This window comes from Chiloscyllium plagiosum, unplaced genomic scaffold, assembly GCF_037043375.1.
Source record: "Chiloscyllium plagiosum isolate Xiang-an unplaced genomic scaffold, Cpla_swu_hap1 HiC_scaffold_16, whole genome shotgun sequence".
In the NCBI taxonomy this organism is placed as follows: Eukaryota; Metazoa; Chordata; class Chondrichthyes; order Orectolobiformes; family Hemiscylliidae; genus Chiloscyllium; species Chiloscyllium plagiosum.
In genome coordinates this window covers 52,253,416-52,280,669 of record NW_028270154.1, presented here as the reverse complement: position 1 = coordinate 52,280,669, position 27,254 = coordinate 52,253,416, and the positions used below count along the sequence as shown (strand labels likewise).

The following is a 27,254-nucleotide window of genomic DNA, read 5'->3' as shown; positions in this document are numbered from 1 at the left end:
CTGAAAGCATTAACACTGAGGAGTGCCTTAGGCATTACCTACTATCATTATAGCAGATAGACTTGCGTGCTGAACAGCTTGCTATCTGAAAGGAAGGAGACCTAACATCCAGGTCCACTTCACAGTCTCTGTAACACTGCCTTTCAATAGAATCTGTAATTAGTTCCTACCGTGGAATAAACTACTGAGAGCAAGCTTGCAGGGATCTCACAAACCGATTGACAAAACATCTACAGTGAGTGAAGAGGAAAAAAATGCAAGATCGTTACAACCAGAAACAGGGGAAGTTTACTGTAGAATGAAGAGATAGCAATTAAATGTGTATATTTGTTCTGCCTTTGAGAAAGATAAACAACATCCCAAAGATTTTGGGAACTGTATGATTTAGTGAGTGAGAGAAACTGAAGGAAATATTGCTGGGGCAATAGATGGGACTAAAGGCCAATAGAGCTCCAGGGCCCAACAATCTACTTCCCAGAGGAGGTGAAGAATTTGCAGAAAAGGTACTGATGGCCATTTTTCAAGATTCTATGGACTCTGGAACAGTTCAATAGATTGGAGGGTAGCTATTTGCTCAAAAAAGGAGGTACAGAGAAAGCAGGTAACTATAGACCAGTTAGCTAGACATCAGTAGTACGGAACATGTTAGGGCTGAAATGTGTTGCTGGAACAGCGCAGGAGGTCAGGCAGCATCCAGGGAACAGGAGAATCGATGTTTCGGGCATAAGCCCTTCTTCAGGAATGAGGAAAGTGTGTCCAGCAGGCTAAGATAAAAGGTAGGGAGGAGGGACTTGGGGGAGGGGCGTTGGAATTGCGATAGGTGGAAAGAGGTCAAGGTGAGGGTGATTGGTCAGACTGGGGTGGGGGCGGAGAGGTCAGGAAGAAGATTGCAGGTTAGGAAGGCAGTGCTGAGTTCGATGAATTTGACTGAGACAAGGTGGGGGGAGGGGAAATGAGGAAACTGGTGAAATCCGAGTTCATCCCTTGTGGTTGGAGGGTTCCTAGACGGAAGATGAGGCGCTCTTCCTCCAACCGTCGTGTTGTTGTGGTCTGGCGATGGAGGAGTCCAAAGACCTGCATATCCTTGGTGGAGTGGGAGGGGGAGTTGAAATGTTGAGCCACAGGGTGGTTGGGTTGGTTGGTCCGGGTGTCCCAGAGGTGTTCTCTGAAACGCTCCGCAAGTAGCCGGCCTGTCTCTCCAATATAGAGGAGGCCACATCGGGTGCAGCGGATGCAATAGATGTGTGTGGAGGTGCAGGTGAATTTGTGGCGGATATGGAAGTTTCCTTTGGGGCCTTGGAGGGAGGTGAGGGGGGTGGTGTGGGCGCAAGTCTTGCACCTCCTGCGGTTGCAGGGGAAGGTGCCGGGAGTGGAGGTTGGGTTGGTGGGGGGGTGTGGATCTGACGAGGGAGTCATGGAGGGAGTGGTCTTTACGGAATGCTGATAGGGGAGGGGAGGGGAGGGAAATATATCCTTGGTGGTGGGGTTTGTTTGGAGGTGGCGGAAATGACGGCGGATGATACGCTGTACATGGAGATTGGTGGGGTGGTAGGTGAGGACCAGTGTGGTTCTGTCCTGGTGGCAGTTGGAGGGGCGGGGCTCAAGGGCGGAGGAGCGGGAAGTGGAAGAGATGCGGTGGAGGGCATCGTCGACCACATCGGGGGGGATATTGCGGTCCTTGAAGAAGGAGGCCATCTGGGTTGTACGTTTTTGGAACTGGTCCTCCTGGGAGCAGATGCGGAGGAGATGAAGGAATTGGGAGAATGGGATGGCGTTTTTACAGGGGGCAGGGTGGGAGGAGGTGTAGTCCAGGTAGCTGAGGGAGTCGGTCGGTTTGTAGTAGATGTCTGCGTTGATTCGGTCACCTGAGATAGAAATAGAAAGGTCGAGGAAGGGGAGGGAGGAATCTGAGACTGTCCAGGTGAATTTGAGGTCGGGGTGGAAGGTGTTGGTGAAGTGGATTAACTGTTCAACCTCCTCGTGGGAGCATGAGGCGGCGCCGATACAGTCATCGATGGAGCGGAGGAAAAGGTGGGGGGTGGAGCCAGTGTAGTTGCGGAAGATGGACTGTTCCACATATCCTATGAACCACCCTGTAGCTCAACATTTCAATTCCCCCTCCCACTCCACCAAGGATATGCAGGTCTTTGGACTCCTCCATCGCCAGACCACAACAACACGACGGTTGGAGGAAGAGCGCCTCATCTTCCGTCTAGGAACCCTCCAACCACAAGGGATGAACTCGGATTTCACCAGTTTCCTCATTTCCCCTCCTCCCACCCTTGTCTCAGTCAAATTCATCGAACTCAGCACTGCCTTCCTAACCTGCAATCTTCTTCCTGACCTCTCCGCCCCCACCCCAGTCTGACCTATCACCCTCACCTTGACCTCCTTCCACCTATCACATTTCCAACGCCCCTCCCCCAAGTCCCTCCTCCCTACCTTTTATCTTAGCCTGCTGGACACACTTTCCTCATTCCTGAAGAAGGACTTATGCCCAAAACGTCGATTCTCCTGTTCCCTGGATGCTGCCTGACCTGCTGCGCTGTTCCAGCAACACATTTTCAGCTCTGCTCTCCAGCATCTGCAGACCTCACTTTCTCCTCCCGGAACATATTAGGGGCCACTATAAAAGATTTAATAGCAAAGCATCTGAAAACAGTGACAGGATCAGACAGAATCAGCATGAGTCTATGAAACGGAATTCATGCTGGACAAATCTCTTGGAATTTTGAGAAGATGTAACTAGCAGAGTTGACCAGGGGAACTAGTGGTTGTGATTTGCTTGTGCTTTCAGAAGGAGTTCAATAAAATCCTAAATAAGAGATTAGCATGTAAAACTAAAACACGAGCTGACAGTGTACTGAAAAGAATAGAGAGCGGTTTGGCAAAAAGACAGTAGGAATAAATGGGTCATTTTTAAAGTGGCAGCCAGTCACCAGTAAGTTACTGCAGGGATCAGTGCTTGCACCCCATACACATTAATGATTTAGATGATGGATTAAATGTAATACCTCCAAGTTTGCATTTCGCGCAAAGCAGGGTGAACTAGAAGGAGATGGAAACATGCTTCAGCACAATTAAGACAAGTTGAGAGAGTGGGTAAATGCACGGCAGATGAAGTAGAATGTGGATAAATATGAGGTAATCCACCTTGGTAGCAAAACACAGGAAGACAGATTAATATCTGAATGGCGATAGATTGGGAAAAGGGGAGGTGCCATCCTTACACACTAGTCGCTGAAAAGTATGTTTGTGCTTCGGGCAATGAAGGAGGCAAATGCTATCTTGCTTTCATGGAGAGAGAATTTCAAGGCAGGAACTGAGATGTCTTGTAACTGTACAGGACCTTGGTGAGACCACACCTGGTCGTATGGTGTGCAGTTTTGGTCTCTTCATCTGAGGAAGGATGTTCTGGCTATCGAGAGAGTGCAACAAAGGTTTACCAAACTGATTTTTGGGATGGCAGGATCAATGTATGAGGAGAGAACGGATCAATTAAGACTTTATTAACTAGAGTTTAGAAGAATGAAGAGGTAATCACACAGAAACCCATCAAGTTCTAATACAGGGTTAATGCAGGAAGTATGTCCCTGATGACTGGGGAGTCCAAAACCAATGGTCACAACCCAAGGATATTGAGTAGATAGGACTGAGATGAGGAGGAATTTCTTCACCTAGAGTGGTGAGCTTGTGAAAATTTTGAAATTTCACAGCGGATGAAATTAAAACATTGAATGTTTTCAAAAATGAGATAGAGGTTGTAGGGCTAAATGGATCAAAGGATATGGGGTGAAAGTTGGAACAGAGTGCAGAGTAGGATGATTGTCATGATTAAATTGAATAGCGCTGCAGGCACAAAGGGCCAGCTGGCCTACTCCTGTTGCTATCTTCTATGTTTCTACTTCTTACTCAATACAAAAGCCATTTCTAGTTAGACCAGTAAGTGGATTTCCTCTACTACACCAGATCAATCAAGTCTTACAGATTCCTATCCCAAAAGAGGATGGTAGCAAAAAAAACCTACTCTAGGTAAGGTGCAGTTTCATATTTAACTGCATATACAACATGGTCAGCAGGACTGCTTATGCAGCAATTAATGCTGTTGAAATGTATTACTACTCCATTCACTGGCTCAGTGAGTGACATATGCAAGAGCAGTATAATTGAAATTGAAGCGATCAATTCAGCTCAATGTTAACATTGCTGAGTTTTAAAGCATGGAGTAGAGGCTTCACTACAAAGATAAATGTTCACCATGGCTTCAACTGTCTCAGCTATCAATCATTTTGATAATAGATAAAATATGAAATCTATAAAATAGTCAGCTGAGTAACTGTTGCATTGTAAAATCCATATGTCAAAACCACAGAAGGTGCATTGTGATTAGTCCTGATGAGACAATAAAGATGTTAAAAGCTCTTCAGCAAATTGGAGAGGGAATTTTTTTTAAAAAAATTTAAAATCTCAGTATTTGAGAAATAAACATTTGTAATAAACTTCAGTAATTAAAATACACTCAACAATTTAACGGATGACCTGAGGTAGAAATATATTCCTAACTTTTGAACATTATGTGAAAATATCAATGTTTTAATTTGGGAGTATGAAGACTCATTTCTGAGTGCAGCCAGACACAGTGAGAGTTTGGAAATTTGGCGATTAAGCAAATTCACTGCAGTGTGGGAGGGGGTTCCCGTCAAAATGACTGGCAGATGACAGGAGCAGGAGATCTTTACTACACAGTTTGGATTGCTGCTTGAAAAGTCAAAGTGAGACTGCACAGAGAAACAGGGACGTGAGTACTTTGCTTGTTTCTTCCAAACTCCTGAAATTTATGAACTGTCAGGAAGGATAAATGATTGATTAACCAAACAAAATATTATAATAATAATCAATTTATGGTTATACCATGAAGGATGTATGTACAAGTTGTTAGATTAATTCATCACTTAAGAAATGTGGAAATAGCTAGAATATAGAAAAACAAAGTATCCACCTCACTGACACAGGAGAAGTAGCTGATTGATAAGCAATGTCCCCTGTAATGTCTCTTTTACACTATGGAGACTTCAGAGTGAGAGGCATTGGCATGTGGAAGCCAATGCATTGGCACAGTGATTGACATCCACAATGCACTACACAGTTTAGAGGCAACATTACTGATGAGTAAGAGTGATTAATTCTACTTCCTAGCCTGTAATTTACAGTAAATAGTCCAAATGTAAGCTTAAGGTGTGGCAGGGCAGCTCAGTCATGTGGGCATGCCTGTCTATGGCACACAGCAAGTTCCTCACATTTCACACGCCTGGCTGAGCTCAAGTGTAGGAAGTATTACCAGCTGCAGAAGCTCAAGCACAGGTTTCCGAACTTGGAGTTAACGTCGTGAATCCACAATGCTGAGTACTATGTAGGCAGTATGTTTAAGCTGGTAGCCACACCACAGGTTAGCAGCATGTGGAGAGAGGGGGAATGGGTCACTGCCAAACTGTCTGGGAAGATAGAGCACTATCATGCTCACTAACTGGTTTTCCCATTTTGGTTACTGGTGAGACTCAAAGTAGTACCACACGTAGATGAATATAAAAGTAATAGGATCAAGCAAAGGAACAGATGGCTGGAGCAATTGTGTTGGGAGGATGGCATTAGATTTTTGGGACACAGATCAGTTCTGGAGTAGGTGACACATGTAGAAGGACAGGCTATCGAACTTAGTAGGACTGGGACTAATATTCTCATAATAGGGAGATTTGCTAGTGGTGGTAAGATGGTCTAAACAACTATCGGGGGATGGATAGGAATCTGATACGGATTTCAGATAAGAATAAAACAAAGTTGGTTATGGCAAGTAGAAAAATAATAAGTGAAAATGGAGGGCAGCAACTGCAAATGCCATAGAGTTAAAAAAAGTTATCACATTTAAAAGGCAGAAATAACAGAATACTACTTGAATGCTCATTTGCAACAAGGCAAATGAATTGATGGCACAAATCAAAGTAAATGGGTCTGATCTAGTGCCATTATAGACATGGGCGTGAAAGATTATTCAGGGTAAGAACTGACTATTCGAGGATATTCAACATTTTGGAAAGACAAGTAAAAAATGCTGAGCAGCACTGTTTATCAGGGGTGGAACCAGTGCATTAGTGAGAGGGGATCTTAGGCTGATCAAACAATAGAATCTATCCCACTGAAGCTTAGAAACAACATAGGACTGTACATTCATTTAAGGCACAAAAAGCCATTAGGAAATGCAAGTCAACAATGGATAATAAATCAAGTTAAAAATCACATCGGATCAAAGGAAGAGGTTTATAAAATTCCCAGAAAAGGCAACAAGCCTGAGGACCAGAAACATTTGGAACTCAGCAATGGCAGACCAAGAAACTGATAAAGAAAGGGACAATACATTCAATAATGAATGCAAACTAGTAAGAAACATAGAAATAAAATGTAAAAGTTTCTATGGCTGTACAACAGGAAAACATTACCAATGACAATTGTGAATGCATAAACAGAACAGAGGAGTCAAAACAATTTCTAACAGGAAATAGGGAAGTGAGTGACAAAGTAAATAATGACTGTCTGTCTTCAAAGTGGACAATGCAAGAAATCTACCAAATATAACTCATGATCCAATGGAATAATAAGAATGAAAAACTCAATGAAATGAGTAAAAAAAAGTAATACTAGAGAAATTAATGGGATTGAAAGTTGACAAATCCCTAGAAACCAAATGATCCACATTTCAGTGCAAAGGTTTGTAGCTCGGGTGCCAGTTGTCGTGGCTGTGGGTATGTTTGCCGAGCTGGGTAGTTGATTTGCAGACCTTTTGTCCCCTGTCTAGGTGACATCTTCAGTGCTTTGGACCCTCCTGTGAAGCACTGCTGTACTGTATCTTCTGGAATTTATTTGATTTTGTTTCTGCTGCATCCAGTTGCCAGTTCCAGTTGTTTGTGGTAGTGGCTGGTATATTGAGTCTAGGTCTGTGTGTTTGTTAATGGACTTCATGGCTGAGTGCCATGCTTCTAGAAGTTCTCTGGCTGTTCTAGGTTTAGCTTGTCCTATGATTGTTATCCCAGTCGAATTTGTAGTCCTTGTCATCTGCGTATGACTACTGGGGACAGCTGGTTATGGCAGTTAGCGGCTAGTTGTTGTTCGTGGATGTGGATTGCCAGTTGCCTGCCTGTTTGCCCGATGTAGTGTTTCATGCAGTTTTTAATGTGCACGAAGTTGACTGCAGACCTTTCCTTCCCTGTATAGGTGACATCTTGTAAATTACATTGGTCATGCACATGATGGGTACTGGGTCTTTTGTCCTGGTGAGTTGTTGTTTAAGCATGCCTGTTGGATTACGGGCTGTCATGAATCCCAGCTGTTGGAGATGTCTGGCTGTCAATTCAGAGGCGTTTTTTATATAAAGCACTTTGGCTAGTGAGTTAGGTTGCAGTTGTCTGTCTCTCAGGCATCTGTGGATGAAGTTGCGAGGTTATCCGTTCTTGGGCGAAGACTCTGTAGAGATGGGGTTCATCTTCTCGTCATCGGTCGGGAGTGCTGTAGTAACTTGTAGCCCTTTTGAACAGGGTCCTAATGCAGCTTCTCTTGTGTGCATTTGGGTGGTTGCTGTTGTAATTCAGGACCTGGCTGGTGTGTGTGTGGGGCTTTCCTGCACACTTGTGGTGCATTTACTGTTCTGTATTCTTTGTACCACCATATCCATGAATGGCAGTTGATTGCTGGTTTCCTCCTCTCTCATTAATCCACAAACACCAACTAGCCACTAAACGCAACGTCCAGCTGTCCCTAGTAGCCATACACATAGATTTCAAGGACCGCAAATTCAACTGGGACAACACAACAATCATAGGACAAGCTGAACATAGGACAGCCAGAGAATTTCCAGAAGCATGGCACTCAGCCATGGAGTCCATCAACAAACACAGACTTAGACTCGATACACCAGACACTAGAACAAACAACCAGAACTGGGAACCGGAAGCAGCAGAAATGGAACCAAATAAATTCCAGAAGACACCGTACAGCAGCACTTTGGAGCCTCCAAAGCACTGAAGATGTCACCTCAACAGGGCAGGAAAGGTCTGCAATCAACTTCCCAGCTCAGCGAACCTTCCCACAACCACAACATTTCAGGGTGGTAAAAGAGATGGTTACAGAGATTCTGGATGCATTGGTAATCATATTCCAAAATTCTAAGAAGTCTAGAAAGTCCATGCAAATTAAAATATTTCAAATTGAATGCCATTAATTAGAAAACAGAGGCAGAAAATGGGTAACTACAGACTTATTACAACTGGGAAAATACGAGAATATTGTGAAGAGTGTGGTAACTTCAAATTTATGAAACAATTATCTGAATCAGAGGCAGACACAACACGGATTTTTGAAGCTAATATCTTATTTGAGAAACTTGTCAAATGTTTTGGAGGTTGTTAACAGCAGAGGAGATAAAGGTGAATGCAGTGCATTTCCATTCTACAAAAGATTTTCAAAAGTTCTCTCAAAGGAGGTCAGTAAACAAAATAGGAATAAACGAATTTGCAGCTTGGCAGGCTGTGACCAATAGGATATCACAAATATCAGTTTGGTCCCCGCATGCTCACTATCTATAGTAGCGATCTGGATGTCCAAGTTTGCAGGCACCAATAAAACAAGGTGGGAAATGAGTATTGAAAGGATGATGCAATAAGGCTTCAAGAGGATTTCGACAGGCTGAATAAGTGGGCAAGAACATGCCAGCTGAAATATAATATGGATAAGTGCGAGGCTACCGACTTTGGCAGGAGAAACAGAGATGCACATTATTTATTAAATGGTGGGAGATCAAACCAGACAGGGTGGCCTTATTCATAAGTCATATGCAGTTAGAGAAGCAATTAGGAGGGCACATACTATGCTGGCCTTGATTACTGAGATTTTGAGTACAGAAGTAAAGATGCTTTGCCTGGGGAGATTGGACCTACAGAATTAGGTGCAGTTTGGCCTTTGCGCAACAGAAATTCATCAGATTAATTCCTGGGATGACAGGACTGCCTTATGGGAGAGACTGAGGGGACTGAACCTGAATTCTCCAAACTTTAGATGGATGAGTAGTAAGTTGATTGATACTTATAAAATTCTTGACGGGCTAGATAGTGTGGATGTAGTTAGGACATTTCACCTGTCTAACCAGTCTAGAAACAGGAAACAGTCTCAGAACTAAGAACAGAGAAGGTGAAACCTCTTCACGCAGAAGTAACGAGTCTTTGAATTCGCTACCCCAAGACTGTGGAAATTCAGTCATAGAGTATGTTCAAGATAGAGATTGACATCAAGGGAAATGAGGCTAGTACAGGCTGAGGTAGATCATCACCCACAATCATGAATGGCTCAGTGTTCACAAGGGACAGAATGGCCCACTCATGCCCCATGTTCTCACAATGATAGTGAAAAAATTACTAAGCCATGACAAATAAGAAAACTGAAACCTCAGCCTGAGTTTTAGCTATGTGGCACCTCTGGTTCAAGAGAAATGCTTGGGCAGCCTTGATTAATCAATCAAATTCATAACTTAAAAACATGGCAATATAAATCTTTGAACTTTCCAGATGTTGTTTAGCCATTAAATAAAATATTAAAAATGGCAAGGACTTTTATTTTGAATTGTCATGCCTAACTTTTTTTTATCTAAGCTGACTTTTGAGAGCTCGAGCATAATATGACACATCTTAAGTTGTGAAACTCACAGGTGGTGGGACACAGCACACTGGGTAGTGCTGTCCACTGAACATTACTGAGCATGCTGGGACCTGTTGCGTGTTGCACCCTGGGATATGTTGCCCTGCGTGGAGTGGAAAACCATGTGCCGTTACTGTGGTTACAGTGTAGGACACCGGAACTGTTCCTTGATGCATCTAAAAGTAAAAAAGAATAATTATTACCCAAGATGATTGCAAACAGAGTTTTAAGATATTAGTGATTAAATTACATTAACAACAATATTCTATTAACATTTGTCTACACATCAGGACAAAAGTAATCAACTGGTTCCACATACAGACAAAGACTTCATTTCTAAACTGGCAAGTTAAGACTCAATAATTTTGCTCATTTATAAATTGTACAGCTTTTAGAATGCACTTCTATAAAAGCATTTATGCAAGAATAGGTTACATCATAAGAATTTTTACCACAGTATTTATTACCCCTTTTCATTTTAGATCAGAATATCATTAATCATTTTTCAGCAAGATGAAATACTTTCAGTAATTGCTCACAATTCCAGATAGTGGATGGAAAACATTAGCCAAATCGTCCCTAGTGATTGGGGCAAATAAATCAGGAATGCAAGACCGATTGCAACAAAGCACAGAGATCTAATGTGGTATCACCTCTTTGTGAGCCAGAGATTTTTGAAGAACAGGGATGCTATTGGCAAACAGTGTTACCAGATATATTGCTTTATGATTGTGGAGCAGTGACAGAGTGATATATGAGCACTAGTAAAAAGGTTAAACAGTGTTTGGATGGAGGGAGATTCCTCAGGATTTAGCAATATTTGCATTTTTAAGGTCTGGGAACAGAGGGAGGATCTGGAATCTGGGAAAATTAAAGGAGGAAGGAAGTCTCAATGAATTAGCGTATGGAAGGGAGGCCCTGGAATCAGGGAATACGATGATTGGAGTCTAAAGGATTTTATATAAACCTGAGTCGATCACAGGAAATGAAAGTCGGGAGGAGGGGAGTCCAGAGTTTGACAGTGGAAGGCAGTCTAGTGGTTGTGCAAGGCAACAGCATCCAGGATGAGGATGGCCTGAGCTGCTCCTGGCTCCTCTGCACAATTAGACATCAGTCTTCTCAACTCGATTCCCATTATCAGCGTTCTTTCCAACTCATCCATGGTATCTTCTAAACCCTCAGGAAAACAAAGGTAGGGTGGTAACATGCAACAGTCAATTGCTATTCCACCTTACAGCTAATCAATTTAGAATATAAATTATGTATTTTTAGACAGTAGACTCACAATGATGTCAAAACTCTCACAACGATGTCAATACACACCAACCAATCTGACAAAGGTGGGAAGTGACTCTAACCTGTTCGTGGAGATCCACCATGACGGGGTTTTGCTGCGGAGGATGTGCAGCAGGATGAAGCATACGTGGTGATAGGCTTGTGTGATTGTAAGATCGATTTTCATCTATAGGCAGTTGCTGTGAATATGGAGGATGGTGGTAGTTTTCATCCTGGTTTATGGGATTATGCAAAGGCCTGTCACGCCTACCCCACTGGCGTCGCGCAGGAGGACTGCAACAAACCAGCAAGAAAGTAAAAAAAGATTGCAACTGTAAAAAAAGATTTAAAATATACCCCAAATCTAGATTTTTTTGCATTCTCATTTCAAATTTACTTATTTGAATTGGCTCCCCCCATTCTCACTGTGGTTATGCTGGACAGGTGACTAGATATTTCCAATTTTCCAATGCTTACACAGATTCAATCAAGTTTAATTTCCTTCACTGAACGCAAATAAACTGTCCCGCACCGAATATCTCAACGTGGAACTTGAAAAATTAGACAGTAGAGATTGAAAAAGAGTTGCAAAAATGGAAATCAGTATTTGAATCCATGGGTTGAACACCGAAGAAAATGAAATGTTATGTCAGTTTGAGAGAAAAAGAGAGAGGGGGCGGTTATAGACAATAAACAATAGGTGCAGAAGTAGAACCAGCACCACCATTATGATCATGGCTGATCATCCACAATCAGTATCTTGTTCCTATCTTATCCCCATAACTATTGATTTCTCTAAGAGCACTATCCATCTCTTTCTTGAAAGTATCCAGAGACTTGGCCTCCACTGCCTTCTGGGGCAGAGCATTCCATATATTTCATATATTCCTCTCTGGGTGAAGAAGTTTCTCCTCCACTGCTTCCCAACTGGCATGAATTTCAAGTCTTGGAAAGAAATTTCTTTTACAATACAGGTATTTTGCCAGCTCTGTTGACCGTTTGAATGTCTCTGCATTACGAATCTAATTGCCTGACATCCAGTTTTTGATAAACCACGAACTACACCAACTAAACAATGGAACCACAGAAGCCATTAACTTGGAGCCAAATAAAAACATCTAAAACTTAGGAGTTTGATTTTATTTTCTTCCTGGCCACAGCTTCAGGCGGAAATGGTTTACAATCTCTAAATCTTACCTGAAATCAAATTTAGATCCCAATTTTGTATGTTCTCCAGCAGAAAGATCATCTGCTGACACATTTGTAGCATCTAACTCCATCTAGACCAGCTGTTGCTCAGCTCCTCACACTTAGTCACCTCAAATTTGACTACTTCAGTGATCACCTGGCCTCATCTTTCAGGCTCAATAAACCTCAACTCATATCACATTTTCTTGCCATGTCGGATCCGGACCGAAGTTCTTTAGGAAAACATATAGACATAGAAAATGGATCATTCAACCCTTGCAAACTATTCTGTCAATCAAGATGATCAAGGGTGATCATCCAACTTTGTATTCTGTTCTGGCTCACACCCCCTTCCCTTTGATCTGTTTCGCTCGGAGAAGCTCAACTCCTTGAAAACATTCAATGTTTTGGTATCAACCGCTTTCGCAGAGAATTCCACAGGCTCACCACTCTGGATGTGTCTTCACCATATCCTTACTACGCTCTGGATTCCCCAGTCATAGGAAGCATTCGTCCTGCATATGCCCAGTCTTGTTCAGTTGGAATTTTAAAGGTTTCTATCAGATCTCCACTCATTCCTCTAACCTTCAATGGAATCCTAACCAATCCTCTTATCAGAGCATCAGTCCTGCCATCCCAGAAATCAGTCTGGTAAACCACTGTTGCACTCTCTCCATGGCCAGAGCACCCTTCAAGTAATGTCATAATACTCCAGGTGTGGTCTAACCAAGGCCCTGTAAAATTGCAAACAACAAACCTACTGCTGCACTCAAATCCTCTTGCTATGAAAGTCAGCATAACATTTGCCTTCTTTATTCTGTGCTGCAACCTGCACACTTACATTTAGTGACAGATATACAAGGCAACCCATGTCTCATCACACCTGTCGCTTTCCCACTGTCGCCTTTCTGATAATCTGCCTTCCTCTTTTTGGTACCAAAATGTATAACCTCACATTTATCCACATTATATCTTTCTGCTATGTACTGGCCACTAAACTCAACTAACCCAAAACACAATAGTAGCTGGGATCCAAGCATTGATCGCTGTGGTACCCCATTAGACACTGTCTGCCTCTCGGTAAAAGAGCCTTCATTGCTCAGACCATGGAATATCGGAATTGAGACATTATGTTGAGGTTGTACAGAACACTGGTAGGGCCTCTTCTCGAGTACTGTGTCCAGTTCTGGTTATCCTGTTATAGGAAAGATAGTAGTAAGCTGGAGACGATTCAGTAAAGTTTTACCAGGATGTTGCTGGGAATGGAGGATTTGCGTTATAAGGAGAGGCAGGATAGGCTGGGATTCTTTTCACTGGAACATAGGAGGTTGAGAGGTGACCGTGCACAGGTTTGTAAAATAACGGAGGAGCATATTTTTAAGGTGAGAAGAGAAAGATTTTAAAAAGACATGAGAGGCAATGTTTTTTTTAAAACCACAGTAGTTAGTGGAATGAAGTAGTAGTGGATGCAGCAACAGTTACAACGTTTAAAAGACATTTGGATAAATGAATAGGAAAATATGTTTCAAGAGACATGGGCCAGGCACGGGCAAGGGGGACTAGTTTAGTTTGGGATTATGGTGGGCATAGACTGGTTGGACTAAAAGGTGTGCCTCCTTGCTGTATTACTCTCTGACTCTACTGTTTCTCATCTGCCAGCCAGTTCTGTGTCCGTACACTGCCCCTAATCCAGTGTGCTTCAATTTTACATGCTAACCTCTTGAGACTTTGTTGAAAGCCTTCTGAAAGTCCAAGTGAAACATATCCAGTGGCTTCCCCCTTTTCAACTTTACTAGTTGCATCCGCAAAAAAAATCCAGTAATTTGTCAAGCACGATTTCCTCTCTAAACGCATGCGGACTCTGTCAGACCCTGTATTTGTTTTCCAAGCGCTGTGCTATTAAATCTTTTACAATGGACTCCAGCACTTTGCCCACTATCAATGTCAGGTTAATTCCCTGTTTCCTCTCCATCTTTTTTGGAAAAGCAGGATGATTTATTGGCCTTTAACTTCATCAATTTCCCTTCAAATCCTCCCTCTTACTGGGCCCTGTGTTTTCCATATTATTTATGTCTTTGGTGAAGGCAGAACCAAAATATGTAATTTATTCAGTCTGCCATCTCTTTATTCCCCCTTATAACTTCCCCTGTTTCTGACTGTCAGGAACGGACATTTGTCTTCACATACTCCATCTCCCCCTCTGAAATCCATCTTTTTGTCTTCCTTTGCTCCTAACCTGCTCCCAATCCTCAGGCTTGCTGTATTTGTTGACCAATTTGTACCCCATCCCTGGACCTAATACCATCTCTAATTTCCCCTCTTAGCAATGGTCAGGCCACCATTCTCATTTTTCTTTGTGCAAGACTCGTGACAGTTCATCTATGTCTTTAAATGTTTGCCATTGTCTATCCACTGTCATTCTTTGAAGTAACTTTCCCCCAATTTATCACCACCAGCTTGTGCCTCATACCCATTATTGCTTCCTTTATTTAGATTTAGGACCATAGTGGGCAGCACGGTGGCACAGTGGTTAGCACTGCTGCCTCGCAGCGCCAGAGACCCGGGTTCAATTCCCGACTCAGGCGACTGACTGTGTGGAGTTTGCACGTTCTCCCCGTGTCTGCGTGGGTTTCCTCCGGGGGCTCCGGTTTCCTCCCACAGTCCAAAGATGTGCAAGTCAGGTGAATTGGCCATGCTAAATTGCCCATAGTGTTAGGTAAAAAGGGGTAAATGTAGGGGTATGGGTGGGTTACGCTTCGGCGGGTCGGTGTGGACTTGTTGGGCCGAAGGGCCTGTTTCCACACTGTAAGTAATCTAATCTAATCTAATAGTATCAGAATGAATGACAGCACTCTCCACTTTATGAAGAATTCTTTGATGTTATGATCACTCTTTCCCAAAAAGCCTCACATAACCAGATTGCCAATTATTGCAAAGCGATGGGCACAATGGCAGTAATCACCCAGCAAATGAACAGACTGATTGTTGAGGAGCTTTATACAGAATGTGTATGTTTTAAATCATTCATTTAACATATACTTGTTTATCAATTGTTAATCCATTTTGCATCTAGTCACTTTCCTTAAATGTGACTTTTGTTCTTATCTCCCCTAAAAATAAAAAGAGTAAAGATTGATGGAAAAATAACAATCCAGTACCAAATTCTCAGGAAGGTCTTTTACTTAAAGAGTATAAATTCAACACAAATTTTCCCACGACACAGATAGCTTAAACTAAACAAACAAATTGAAACGTAAACCAGTTTTCAAAACGTCAGCTTGGAATTGATAGTAAGTTAGGGGCTTTGCAACCTCACAGAATCAGAGCAACAGAATTGATTTACTTTATTTCCTCTGAATGTATGATGATAAATTTTATGAAACAGATTTCACCTTGTGCAACACACTCCCTTTTTATTTCACCCCATGTGGTCAGATTAGGGTTCAAAAGGTCATGAGGTGGCTCAATCTTGATAACCAGGACCAGCTTTCCCCACATTCACAAAAAGGAGACTAATCTCAAACTGACAGTGCTCTCTCTGTAATGACAGCCTTTCACTTCAAGTCCTAACCATCCCTTCTCACGGAGAGTCCTGGTAACCTTACGCTATACAATGGAGGGGCAAGTATTGAAAGGGAGAACCAAGTGTCCTCTACAGCATGGAAGGTGGCACACATAGACTTGGGTTCTTACTACAGAAACGACGAAACACAGAATGGATGTGACGAAGGTTGAGCAGAGAAGCACCCTGTTCCAGATGGATGACTGGGATCCTCATCTCTGGAATGCTGCAAAAGTAGTTGAGTGTGTTGGGGTGGTAAAATGTACCTTTCTTCGTCTATAACAAAGATTTAGTTGGAAAGCACAACTTACAGACATGCAGCCAAATTCCACGGCAATGGGAAGTGGACAAAGCAGTAGGAAGTAGACAAAGCAATAGATGCAACCACACTGGAAATCTTAAGATTTGACCTGCAGTCAAGCAGTCCTTAGATTACAGTTGGTCACTAGATGTACCCAGAAGTGGAATATGCATCAGATAGGACCATCTAGAGACCCAGCTGTCCCACCTCAATGCACAACTCGCTGGTCGCCCCTGGGAAAGCCAATACAAAGAGGCCTAAACAAAGCCAGCTTCGAATGCTACTTCACCAGCAGATAGGGAGCGATTCAATCCAATAACAAGAAAGTACAAATGAAAAAAAACCCATAAAAAGACAATATCACAGGGCACGCCAGTGACATATTGGGATGTCTGCATTCTTTGATCATTGAATCAATGAGAGGCCAGAATGGTCAGATCTAAGAGTCAAGGAACTCAGACTGTATGGCGTAGTCAAAGCTGGGCTTCAAGACAAGAGTAGGAGAAGACCAGTGCGATGGAATGGGTGCAGAATTATACTTCCTTTTGGAGGAGTCTACTTCTGACAGAAGAGGGTCACAGGTTAACTTTGCCATTGGGGAGATTAAAAAAAAAAGAGAGATGGTCAAACTTTCATTGCAAAACAAGAGGTTTTACGATGATCTGATCATTCCTAAATTACAACAGAATCATTTTTATGAGTGATTTCAATGCCACAGTCAGATATCCTCAATTAGCATGCAGTTGGAAAGAAAAAAATCAAATGGAAATATGCTTTCCTGTAATGCCAAACATGAACTTGCCATAATCAACATCATGTCCTGTCTGAAAAAGAAAATATAAGACAACCAAGCAACATTCATGATCCGAGCATTGGTACCTTCTTCACCATGTGCTTGTCAGACAGAAGGAAAAGGGTGTCACAATAACTCATGCTACATGAGGAGCGGAGTGCTGCACTGACCACCACCTGATCTGCTTCAAGTAGAGATGAAAGATCCAAGCAAAACATTGTAAAATCAAATGGCCAGACATGGTTAAACTAGGTGTCAAACCCAAGAACCCTGTAACTGTCAGAAACCTTTCTAACAATTTGACACCATTCTGCAGTTTGATCTTCCTTGCCCAAAGTCACGATGACAGTGAATTAAGACAAAACTCTGGTCTTCCAGATTTCAGTATACTTGCTGATGAGCATGTTGAAAACTTTTCGTAACCTGTTCAACAGCCTACACATGCAGTCTTCTTGCAAACTCCGTCAACAACCAACCATCAAGCCTACAAAAATGCTTAGCACAAGTTTGAGCATTAACAGAAAAGCAGAATGACTGGTAAAGTACAAAAGCCAATAAACTACAACAACGAACTGAGAGGTACAATTCATGCTTTTACCAAGTGAAGACTGCAAATGGCCTACCCATCCCAACTGTAGCATAACAGAAAGGTCGTGCAAGCACTTCAAACAGCTCATTCATAGAAAGCCACACATCATAGGAGATAATTTGCATCAACGGGAACAAGAAAACCAGTTTCTTCCTTCCTGAGAAAGAAAGCCTGTCTTCCCTTTCTTCAACTGAAGACAAATCAAGTCAACCATACAAGGCGGAGCCTCTAGAGTAGAAGGCATTTCAGCAGAGATGAGAAAGTGTAGTACAGAGTGTGTTAGCACATCTACAGTCTTCGTCAGGAGCAATGCTTCCAATCACTTTCCTACAGTAACTCCATTTCAAGGCATGAAACTTGGTGCATCTGTCTGAGAACTGTAACTGCCGTTGGGGCTGGGGGGGGCGGGGGGGGGTTGGGTGAGGGGAAGAGAACACGAGAGAGTATGAGAGCAAGAAATGGAGCTACATGATAGCCATTACTGTCTGAGCTTGTGACCTCAAAATTCCAGCTTTTGACCCCACTTGGTGTCCAAGTAGGGAAGTGCTGGTTAAGAGTACTGGGAATCAGGAAAAACTTACTCAAGACCCAATGAGTGTTAGCATTCTCTCAGAGTAGGAAGGATCCAAAAACGTAAGGTGCAACAACTAAGGAGTAAGTCTTCACCCAATCATATGAAAAGATCAAACAAGGATTCTATTAAAATACTGGCAAGCTTTCTGGATGATGTCATCTTGAAATCAGTGTGGCTTTGTGCAGACAGCAGATATGCTGTTCGGGAAGCTAACTAAAGCTTCTGAAAGTGAGCATCAACCTAATTTTAGGGTATGTTCTCCAAGACTGCATGCCTGAATCAATTTGTGAAAATCCAATGTCTACTACATAATTGCAGGGTTGAAGTTTTTGTGCCTGTGTAGAGTTGTCTGATGTTTTTGTGGTAACCTGATGCTTTCTGGTGTAAAGCATTGGACCCCCAACTCTTCACCCTCTCCTTTGTTACTTTAACTAAGGAAGCCACCAGAGACAAACTAATTTTCAGGCTCTGTTTAAGGAAACTCTTCAATTTCTCTATCAAGTCTCTCCATCAAATTCACACAGGCAATAACTGGACAGCTTCTGGAAGTAGCTGTGTTCCAGCTGCCTGCAGTGGGGAACGTATCTAGAAGATAGCCTCTACCAGAATGCATCTAGACCATGGTAAATAAACTCATGAGAGCTGTCAAAAAGTTTCGCTCTCCAAGATCAAGGTCAGTCAGTATTAAGCACAAACAGCCAAGCATCAGACATAACCATCAACAGCAGTGTCAAGACTAGAAAAATCATAATTTGGTTGTGTGCTCTTTAGAGATATCACCATTGATAAAGATATCCATATATGCATCTAGAATGCAAGTTCTGTATCTGGCTAACTCCATTATAGAATCTGGAAGCAGCATGGCATTAAGCTTAATACTAAAATCAGACTCCATCAGGCCACTGTACTTACCACACACTGTACGGTGCAGAATTCTTGAATAGCTTTAGGAATCATATCAAAGCCCTAGAATACTTCTACTAAAGTCACCAAGGTCCATATTAGAATTTGACAGCAGGGCAAAATCACAAATACGGCCCTGCATCATGCTGGACCCAACAGCATAGGGGCCACATCCATGAATTCGATGGGCTAGCCTTGTATCCTGTGTGAATGAATTCCCTAATCAGGTCCTCTATGGAGAACTGCCTCAAGGAAACAGCATCAAGGTGATCAGTACAAATGATACAAAGGCACCCTAAAAAAGAACTTTATAAATTTCTGCACTACATCCTCTCTCTCAGGAATACACTGTAGCCGATTGGTCCAAATGCAGAAAACAAGTGAAAAATTTAATTCAACACATTTCAAATACCACCTAAGTGGAAATTACAACATCTAATGCACCCATTAAAAGGTCAGAGGCAGCATGACTGCAGAAACTCCCCAAAGCATGACCAAAACTAATTGCCAGTTCTGTAGATGCACGTGCAGATTGTGGTCAAACTCTTCAGCCATGAGGGGGGGTCTAGAGAAGATGATGAAATCACTTGCATCTTGGACATACTTCAACCATGAAGAGTCTACCAAGAGTCAAGCCTGTCAAATGGAGCATCAAATACAAATATTGGTGATTTCAAGAAAGAAGTGCCAGAATCCAAAATATTGCAGATTTATACTTTGGCATTGCTTAAGCATGTAATACGGAGGAGAAATATGACTACCAAAACTGGAGTGTGTTTTGGTATATTAAGAAAAAAGTTATGTTTAAAAACGGATCAGTACATTTTATGGAGGAAGCAGAAATTAAACGTAAATCTAAGTACAGAGGCATTCATTACTGGTTTAGCAAAACCACTGAATGCTTTCATTTCTGCTACAAAAAAACTGAATTAATATAACTTTAGTGTAAAAATTGTTTCATAAAGCTTCACTGAAGCTTTCAGATAATGGACACTAGCCTAAAGAAACAGAAGTTGAGAGTTCACACAGTCAAAATTGCTATCTCTTGTTTCCTCAAGATGTCTTTTTGCTTATCTTTCCTAAGATCTCTTCACTTGTCTTGCTCAAATTTGTCACCCATCCTGGTGTTATTGGCTTTGGCTCAAATTTTGATTATTATCTGATTTTACTCCAGTGAAGGGACTCGAAAAGTTCTAGTATGCCAAGTGTACTTTGCATTATGATTTTTCACAGACCATAACAAATAGTGTACATCGCCATTAATCATAACCCCAATAACAAAGCAGCCCATTCCAGTTTAAAGTCAGGTCTCGTGACATCCCTGCTATGCAAAAGTGTTGAACAATCATACACACAACAGAAGGCTCAGCCATCTCTCCAATCTTCAGTCCACCTTAATCAGCTAATTGGGAAGGTATCGAAGCACCACTTAATATGCTTTCAAGATACTTAGAAAGACAAAAGTAAGGAAGGGCAGGAATGAATGAGAATGGTCAAACAGTGCTTTTTTTTTGCAGAGTGGATTGATGATAGTAGCTTTGCAAGGTTTGTGAAGGTTTGTAGCTCAGGTTGAGGTTTAGGGTGTAGGTTTCCTCGCTGAGCTGTAGGTTTGATATCCAGACGTTTCATTACCTGGCTAGGTATCATCAGTGGCGACCTCCAAGTGAAGCAAAGCTGTTATCTCCTGCTTTCTATTTATATCTTTCTCCTGGATAGGGTTTAGGAGTTTGTGGTGATGTCATTTCCTGTTCATTTTCTGAGGGGTTGATAGATGGCATCTAGATCTATGTGCTTGTTTATGGCATTGTGGTTGGAGTGCTGGGCCTCTCGGAATTCTCTGGCATCACCACAAACCACAGGAACCCCATCCAGGAAAAAGATATAAATAGAAAGCAGGAGATAACAGCTTTGCTTCACTTGGAGGTCGCCACTGATGATGTTACCTAGCCAGGTAATGAAACGTCTGGATATCAAATCTACAGCTCAGCGAGCAAACCTATACCCTAGCTTTGCAAAGTTGAACCAATCACAGTATTAACCAGATAGGAATCAAGAAAATGACTTGATATTAAGCAGTTTATTGCAAATGAAGTCGAAGGATTAGGATATTCGTCTTATGGATGTGGTGAGTTTGGAGACAGCAGGAGGAGACAGAAAGAACAAGAAAGAACGAGAAGACGAAAGAGTGAACAAAAATACACGTGAATGCGCCCACGACAGGGGAGAGCTTTAGCAAAACGTATAGGTGAATATACGCTCTCGGTTGGAGAGAAAGAAGTCAATAACTTACTCTTGATACAGGAGAGGAGAAAGGGGTAGAAGGAGAAAGGTAGTTGCGGAAGAAAACAAAATCAATGAAGAAATCATTAAAAACAATCCTATTGTAATGAACCATTTGGGAGAAGAGAGGGAAGCCTAGCTGAGGTCAGTACAGTCAAATCAGATGTTGCAATGGATGATGAAGCTTGGATTGCACCAGGTACAGAACTCTGTGCCTCAGCAATTCAAGGGAGCAAAGATGGAAGAGGGTATTGAGAAAAAGAGATAGGAAACCTATTTTACTGAGGGCAGCCAACAAACGTGGAGATGAGGAACAGGTGAGAAAATTAACAACTGCAGAGATACCATCACAAACAAAACGGTCAGCACAATGGGATGCAAAGGTGCAAGTGTGTTTGCTTGTGCAGGCACACAGTAAGTGAGAGATAAGACAATACGGGATAAAGAAGATAGGAAAAGATATTGAGGAGATAGGAAATTAATAATGAATACAAGAACACAAGAGGTCACCTGGAAAGCAGCGAGAACTCATGAGAAAGGAATGAGTATGGAAACGAGATTTTACTTTTCACTGTTACTAAATGGATATATTTTTGTTTTCTGGAAAGGGACCTCCAAGTAGCTGATTGGTACTGAATAAAATAATATCAGTGTACAACAGATTGGAATTGCACATAAAGGTTGCAAGCACTTATAGCCTCTAGTGCCTGCTGTACAATAAATATCTGCATAGAAAATAGGAAATCATCATGGCATCTGAAAGCCAAAGGCAAGGACTATTAAAATATTCTACAATAATGGTCATAGTACCAGCAGTAAGGAGCCAGATGGAGACTACAGGGTTGATCAATGTCATGTAACCAATAACAATTATGCACTGCATCTAATAGCAGAATGTTATTTATACAAGACCCCAGTGATATCCTTACGGTATGAGAAGGCTAGAGAACTGAATGCACAAATAGGAAATGAAATAAACCAAGAGAAATATTAAAGAATTCTTAAAACATTTCATTTAAACACAGTAGGAGCAAAAGAAGTTATATTTACATAGCATCTATCACACCCTAAAGACATTATAAACTGCTGAATTATAGTTGTTTCACATAGTTAATGGTGGCAGCCATGCTACATAGCAGAATTATGCAAAATTGTGACTGTTAAAATAATTGCAGCTTTGGTGGAGAGAGAATTTTAGTTGACATACCAGAAAATTTCCGCTGTTTTAAATGCTAGCAAAATGAGAAAACCTTGATTTACCATCTCTCTGGAGGCTGACACCTCCAACAATACAGCATTCCTTCAGAAACAAAGTGATTTCTCAATCAGGATGATATGCCACTTGGGGATGCTGGAGCAATGGGTGGCATCTTGGGACATGGAAGTACTTTTCTCATGGGGTGAGGAGGGTGAAGGAATGACCTATCACGAGTGAGGAATTTAAGAGGGGAGCAGATTAGAGGTCCTTGGGCTTTAGGTGTAGAAACTGAAGGTGGGTACATGCTGTTGAAGGTGTCTCAAGAGATTGCAAAGTCTCAAACTGCCTCCAAACTGGTTCACCTGAAACTAGGAATATAAACTCAATTTATAAAACAAGCCAAGAAAAGAACACGCAAATGACCAGCAATGCATTGCTAAAATGTTTGAAATTTGGAGGTGACTATCATAAGGGATCCCATAGAAGTGCAGGGTCTGCTAAGCATGTGTTGGCACGAATCTAACAGGAGTTCTCTCCCTCCGGAAAGAATATGTTACCTCTCACTAAATTTACTGCAATTCAACTCAGGAGGTTACAAAAGGTAGAAGCAGGCAGGTGAATAACATCTGCATTTCAAGAAGATATTTAATGGAGAGTTACGTACCAGATTGATCTACAGAGTATGCATGCATACAGCCTATAGCAAAGCGCTCCGCTGGACTGATATGTGACTTAGATAGGTGGAAACTAGCTACCAGTCAATTTCCCCAGGGATTGGCACTGGGGCCATTGCAATCTGTATCTTTATCTGCATGTCATGAAATTAGTTTGAAGAAATAAGACAAGTATTTATTTATTAAGTGGAAATGTTAAGAGAGTTAGAAAATGTTATTGGATTTTGGTGGATAGGTCATTTAGGCTCTCAGCTCAGGTGATCTAGATAGTAAAAGAGCATAAAAATGTTGAATACACGGCAAAGTGTTAGATGTACAAGTTTGAGGAGGTCAGTGAGATGGCATGTGAAAATCAGTTTTGTTTTGGTATCCATATTAGGGGAAAGATGAAGCATTTTTGATGGTGTTTGGAAGAGGACTGTGAAAGTTGACTTGTGAATTTCGAGGAGAGTTTTTGAGTAAAGTTATCTTGGGAACTGGAAAGTGTCCTAACTTTTGAACTTTTTACATTTACAACAGCTTGGAAAATTTGGCTCCAAGCAAGTTTGTCACACACGTGGTTGGGGCTAGGGAACAAGTTTTTAAAAAGAAGTATCAAAAGAAAGTGACAGGTTTTGTAAAAAAAACTTAATAATGGAGGTGGAAGAACAGAAAACCAAGACAGATTGGGAAAAAAAGGATAAGACCTTATAGAAAAGGAAATGCACGGCAAATGATTTCCGAGACATGGTGTGCAAACTGGAGAAATTTTTAGAAGGACAGGCCATCCGTTCTCTGCACAATGCCATAATTCAATACTCCTAATAAATACAAAGGGGCAATTTTAGATTTTAACTCATTACAGTGCAACCCCCGCAAACACGGAATTATTTTCTGCAGTTTCAGTTCCCCACGGCCCAAACATATTATAGGGAGCCTTCCAGAACCAAGGACTGGGGGCTGCCGGAAAGGTAAATTTCCCATTTAAATGAATGGGTTTGCTCCTATATGCGGTTTCAGGCTTCTTGGAACATATTCCCCGTGGTACAGGAAGACTACTGTACATTCTAATTTTTTAAAGATTTATTCATGAGAGGAGAGCATCACTGACTCAGCAATGTTTATTGCCCATCCCAAATGGCCCAGAAGGCAGTGAAGAGTCAATAACAATGCTGTGGGTCTGGAGTTACACGTAGGTTAGATTGGGTAGGGATAGCAGTTTCCTTCCCTAAAGGACATGACCGAACCAGATGGGTTCTTCTGACAATTGGCAATGGATTCATAGTCATCATTAGACTCCTGATTCCAGATATTTATTGAATTCAAATTCCACTATCTGTTGTAGCAGAATTCAAACCTGGGTTCCCTGAACATTAACTGGGTCTCTGGATTAACAGTCCAAATGATAACAACATTGGGCCATCATCTCCCCCATTTCTAGTAATGAAAGGCCTTGCTTTAAGAACTGACCCTCTATTGTGAAGTTGTAACATTGTACCCAATTACAATAGAACACAGCAATGACAGAACACTCCTCCTCAGCTATATGCTGTAACTTTCAAATCAACGTAGCAAACTTCAGTTGGAAAGGTGATACCTCAGGAATTCTCTTATAAGCCCCAGCGAAGTGATTTGACACTCTCTCGTTCAGACACTGATAGAAAATGCCAATTCTTTCAACTTCCATTCCCACTACTAACCAGCCCTGCACCAAACTGTATATGCCTTGAGAAGCTGGAAATGTACCTTTAATGTGGAACTCACCTTCTCCTGTGATGTGCTGGTGTATTGCACCGTTCCCCTGAGAATCGTCGCTGGTTGAAAGGGGCTGAGGGAGGCCGCCTATTCACTGTTATTTCCCATGGTCGCATTGGTGGCGTCTGAGGAGGAGATGCACTCTGGATCTCAAGGACAGAATGAGAGAGACGCCGGCGTTTTGGGCTGGGACTGTCGTCACTCTGCAAAGCGCAACGCAAGAAGAACAGATGTAATATAAGCACTACTGACATTTGCAAAGCAGACACGACAGCAAAGGAGATTTAACATTAAAAGAAATTGAAGAGTGGTTCTCCTAAGATTTCAGTATTGGTGGTGAATTTTGATCAAGAAATTATGGCATTAAAAGACACCAACATTAAAAAGTCATTTACAAAGTTGCGATTACAAGGAGTCACAACAAGTCAATAAAAGATGCAACTGCCTTTGTCTCACCTGCACACAAAGTAACTCTAAAAGAAAACTGGGACAAGTCAGTATTTAACAGGATGGGAAATGGAATTCAGACCAAGTCATTGTTTAATCCTTTGACATTTTGTTCTCCAAATTAAATTAAGTTAGATTTTTAAACTAAACCAACAAGTCAGCAGGATGTCAAAAGCACTTGAATGGAATAGTAGTTTTTAAAAGCAGCAGCAGTAAGGAAACCTGCTTTGTAAGAAATGATTTTTTTTTGGTTTACGAAACACAAAAAGTGAGAGAGAATTGAAGTTTGCCAAAGGACTGCATGGAACATGAAGAGTGGATTGTGAAGAAAGGTAAATGGTAAGGAATAAGTAGTCAAAGCTTCAGAATCAGAAGAGAATCTGGCAGCACTTGGGAATGCACTTAATTGTAACAGAAAGATGATCCCTGATAATGTATGATTCTGCATTTTCGGTACCTGGAATTTCCCACTGTTTAAATGTAAAAACAAGATCCACAGACACTTCACTTTTGCTATTTAATTAATATTTAATACTTAAATAAGTGAAAAGGGCGATTTCATTCCTAGTAGCTTCAGGTCAGGATTTTGAGCAATAAATGATACAGAGATTATGATATGAGCAGCAGAGCTTTGCTTTTTAAATTAATGCAATTTGGTAATGCACACTTTCAGAACATGTTTTTCTAATTCAATGAAATTGAAATTTAATTATCAATCTACTGAAACTAGCTTCAGTCTCTCCTGGCTCAATACTCTTCCCAAGTTATTTTCCTTTAAAACAGAGAGCATTTCCTATTCATGTTCTCTGCCACTTCAAACAGTGTTGAACCTAGGCTGATTAACTTTATACTTGGTGAATTAAATAATCACCACTGCTGGCATATGTTTTCAGTTGTTGCATTCCCCTTTACAGTAAGTATATATGAATACATATTTTTTTAAATGTATACTTAAGGCAAAAAAATGTTTAAATATATTTACATCCTGCTGCCTCCTGGTTGGGTTTATGATTTTGACATTTTTGCTGAAGAACTCTCATTCTTTCATAACTATGATGCTGTGGTCTCTACACATTAATTTTCACTCCTTTCAAAAGCCTTTACAAAATCATATACGGCATCATTCAATATCTACTTGCCAAATAAACCGATCTTCTCAACTACAGTAGGCTCCTCAATTTATGGTTCTTGAAGTCCACATGCTAGGGATATTCTACTGCAGTGGTGGTATGCATTTACCTCTGAGCTAGGAGCCCCAGAGGTCCCACCTGTTCCAGAGCTTGTCGTAACAGGTCGCTAGAAAATGTAAAGTCCACACACTGCCTAAATATTAAGCATCCCATAGGTTACTGTTCATATTGTCGTCAAGTAATTCAAAGATGTCATCATGAAAATATGTTTTATGTCAAATAACAATTTTTCTATTTACAAACTTAAATTTAATATTTAAAAACTAAAGATTTAAACAGAGGCTATAGATGATTTGGGCTCACAGCTAAAGATGGTTACACCCCAATCTGCATTACTTTCACCTCAAACTGTCGAGATAGCCTGTAAAACACAATGTCAATGGTTGCAGGTCAATGTTACAGACCCCGAACTCCTGTCCTCTCATCAAAGCAATCACCCAAGGTATTCAACTGCTGAAGACAAACTAGTAAGCCTGATCACAGAGCTGTAGTGGTGCAGTGGTAGTGTCCTTTCCTCTGACTTAGGAAACCTCAGTTCCAGTCCTACCTGTGCCTGAAGTGTAACATAACCTGTCTGAACATGTCGATTTAGAAAAGATGGACAATGGAACTATGGCTAAGGGAGCTTCTTAGGTAGAACCTAATCAGATTACCCATGGAATATGTTAACAACAGCCTTATTTAGATCCCTTGGGCAAGTGGAGAAATGTTATGTGACAAGCCAAGAAATGTTATGTGACAGTATCTATTCAAGTACTGTACCTGTTTATTCTGCAGAAAAGACGACGAGCAGCTGAGATGCAAAGAGAGA

General features: G+C 41.4%; 1 protein-coding gene across 5 annotated transcripts in view; it reads right to left on the bottom strand.

Annotated features, from left to right (window-relative positions):
• Positions 1 to 27,254, bottom strand: part of rnf44 (ring finger protein 44) — a 150,532-nt gene that overhangs the window by 30,133 nt on the left and 93,145 nt on the right. For all 5 annotated transcript variants that reach the window (XR_006313614.2, XM_043703738.2, XM_043703739.2 and 2 more), the window contains 3 exons: positions 24,816 to 25,009; positions 11,094 to 11,304; positions 9,744 to 9,911 (listed from right to left, as the gene is read on the bottom strand). Coding sequence is in view for 4 of the 5 variants with exons in the window: in XM_043703738.2 (XP_043559673.1) it covers positions 9,744 to 9,911; positions 11,094 to 11,304; positions 24,816 to 25,009 (573 nt within the window). In the remaining variant the exon portion in view is untranslated. The remainder of the gene's footprint in view (positions 1 to 9,743; positions 9,912 to 11,093; positions 11,305 to 24,815; positions 25,010 to 27,254) is intronic.